At 46.6% G+C, this 2,887-nt stretch overlaps 2 protein-coding genes across 4 annotated transcripts in view; both read right to left on the reverse strand.

Moving 5' to 3' along the window:
* LOC109378047 (nuclear body protein SP140-like protein) overlaps positions 1 to 2,887 on the reverse strand; it is a 72,434-nt gene that overhangs the window by 22,556 nt on the left and 46,991 nt on the right. The window lies entirely within an intron of this gene.
* LOC109378046 (nuclear autoantigen Sp-100-like) overlaps positions 15 to 2,887 on the reverse strand; it is a 23,810-nt gene continuing 20,937 nt past the window's right edge. The window contains exons 5-6 of one of the 2 annotated variants that reach the window (XM_019634498.1): positions 1,380 to 1,442; positions 15 to 193 (exon numbers count right to left, since the gene is read on the reverse strand). In XM_019634498.1, the coding sequence (XP_019490043.1) occupies positions 30 to 193; positions 1,380 to 1,442 (227 nt within the window). In that variant the 3' untranslated portion in view covers positions 15 to 29. The remainder of the gene's footprint in view (positions 194 to 1,379; positions 1,443 to 2,887) is intronic. The other variant, XM_019634499.1, reaches the window with a different exon arrangement.

Consider the following 2,887-nt stretch of genomic DNA (forward strand, 5'->3'; position numbering starts at 1 on the left):
CCCTTGGTCCCTACACTCATCAAACCCAGTCACTCAGGCTTACCTGCTGGCTCAGGCTCTTGGGCACATTGTTCACTTGCTTGTTGGCTTTCTAGTGCCTCATTGTTGTCACTGGTTGTATCTTTTCTTCTTGTATTTATCTGCTCTGTTTCACTGAGGTGCTCTGAGTGTTCACTTTCAGGTGGGGTTGTACCTAAACCATGTTTTAATTCATAGATATTTTATTTGACTCCTGCATCAATCACGGTCCAACAGGAAGAGACAAACCACTCTAAACTTTTAAAGCAGAGGGAATTTGATCCAGGGGATTGGTTACACAGTTGATAGACATGCTGAGAAGCCCAAACAGAGGAATGCGATAACTTAATAGTCAGCAGGGAGCTATGGGAGCGACAAAGGGCGAGCTCATGTGCTGATGTCACCAGGTAGGTAGAAGCTAGACCATGGCTGGCCTGCTTGGTGGGAGGCGGTGTTACAGGTAAGATGCAGCTGCTGCCAGTATTGCTGCCTGAGACTGTTGGTCACCCGTCCTCCTGCTCTGACACCGCCTCACAGCAGAGTTCAATCCCTTGTCTCAGTGAGTGAATTTACACAAATAGCCGACCCTCTAAGCTGATCCTTTGTCCTCTGAAAATTGAGGTTGATATATCATCATTTTAAAGTGTTTGAGAAGTGTAAATAAAATATTGCCTGTATGACTATAAGAGATATTGTGACTGATCAGAAAATTAAATCATTTTAACTAATGTCTGAATTTATAATATTTAAATAATTTAATAACGTTATTGAGTGTTATAGATTAAGGGAAGGTCATGCGTGTAAGCAGTGGTATTGGTTGCTAAAATACCAGTGCTTTTTCAGAGGCCATTCTGGAGTTTGGCCGGCAGCTCCTGGCCTGCTGCCCCAGCGATGAAGGGAGAGGGCTTGCACGGGAGGCACACTGTGTCCAACGTCCTCTGTGAGGGACCCAACAGGTGAGGAACCCTGGCCCAGGAGAAACACACTCACCACCCCTCCCCCACCACTGTCACTGCTGCGCTGGCCACCCACTGCTGGATGTGACCTCAAGGCACAGGGGCCTTGGCTAGATTCAAGCAACACGGAGGCAGTAAACTGTGAAGCCAGGGGCATGGACAAAACATGCTTGCCCAGACCATGAGGAACTGGCAGCAAGTGCATTGACGGAGGGCGGGAGGAGCAGCTCTCACAGGCAACCAAGGAAATGAAGAGTCTGGTACGTAGGTCCTTGGAGAACTTAAGGGTGCAAAGATGGACAATCCTGGGCAATCAGTACACAAAGGGGCAACATCCTCCCACCCCCACTCTCACCCCCAGAAAATGGGACAAGAACAGCGAAGGATCACAGAATAGGAACAGACCATTGTAATTCCAGGGATCCGAGGAAGACCAGTTCAGGAATTGACATGCGTTTTCACCAGTTCCTAAGGAACAGAAATTCAAAATTCATTTCAAAAATTGAACTATAGAATGTGCCATTCTTGCCAAATCACCCATCGGCCCCGTGTTTTTGGTGTTTATAAAGTATACTTTCAAGACCCCCTCCAGGTGTCAATACGGAGCCCATCTGGACCTGGAGGACCCCACACGACTCTTGTCATCACCTGCACCCCTGGCTGAGAGGGTCTCAGACAGGCCACCTCACTGTGTGTCCTCCAAGAGCCACTTGTTAACTGGCGATGGCTTTTCTTGACCCCATGGCCATAGCAAACCTGCCTTTGTCCCCAGAGCTGCCCTNTTTGTTATTCAGCAGTAGATAACTGACACAGCCTCCAAATACAGATGTTTATATGATCTTCCAATAAAGATCTTTGGAATCATGCCAGAATGAGCCTATGTGACGGGTCTGGGCTGGAGATGCCTGTTTAGAAATCACCAGTGTATAGATGGTGACTGAAGCCATGGAGAGAATGAGATGCCAGGAAAGGGGCCTACTTTTACTGGGCAGGGTTCCAGGGCCATTTCAATCATTGTGAATACCTTACCCTATTCGATTTGTTATGAACAAGCCCCTTGTGCTTTCTTCACTGCGACTATCTCCTCAAATGGAACAGTGTCTTGATTTGCCTTCTCTCTACCAACTTTTTATTGTACTTACTCTTTATCTACACAGTTCTCTTTGTGCCTCCCCCCAATTTTCTATTCATTGGTTTCACTTTCCTCTGTTTCTTTTCCTATTCATTCTCTTTTCCTCTACATTTTTTATCACTGTCCCCCAGGCCCCAGCAGGGTGTAGGGTGAGGCAAAAGAGGTGCCTGGGACACAAGAAGGTGCCAAGAGTAAGCTCCTCCTTACCTGTGGCCTAGGGTCTCCCTTGCCTCACTCTAGACCTGTCCTGCTTTCTCCTACCAGATTTGTCAGCTTATCTTATCTCTGGTGCACTTTCTACTTTCTTCCATTCTGTCTCTGTTTCTTAATTATCAGTGTGTCCTGTGTATGCCTCTTCTATATTAACTTTGTCTTTCCATATATTTCTTCATCTCAAGAATTCAAATCATCACCAAAGCTCTTCCCCTGTGCCCGTGTTCACTGCTTCAGATTCCTTCACCTGCCACTTCATTTCTAAGGGTCCTTCATTCCTAAGGGCCATTTCTAAGGGCTTCCTTACTTGCAGAGCTGACCAGCAGCATCATGCATGACTTCCATGTTTCTAACTTCTAAAAGCCAAGTGGCAACTCATATCTTTTCACCAATTTCACAACGTGGCACAGTTTAAATTCCATGCCAATTTACCTGAAATCTATCTCACTCTTATGCTTTGTTTGGTGTCCCCCAATCCACCTATTCCATGGCCTTTCTCTTTGCCTTCTCCCCCCAGGGACACCCCCTCCATGAAAAGACGAGCTCTCTTTCTCCCTTGCATCTCATA

Source organism: Hipposideros armiger, unplaced genomic scaffold (genome assembly GCF_001890085.2).
Source record: "Hipposideros armiger isolate ML-2016 unplaced genomic scaffold, ASM189008v1 scaffold_1709, whole genome shotgun sequence".
Lineage (NCBI taxonomy): Eukaryota > Metazoa > Chordata > Mammalia > Chiroptera > Hipposideridae > Hipposideros > Hipposideros armiger.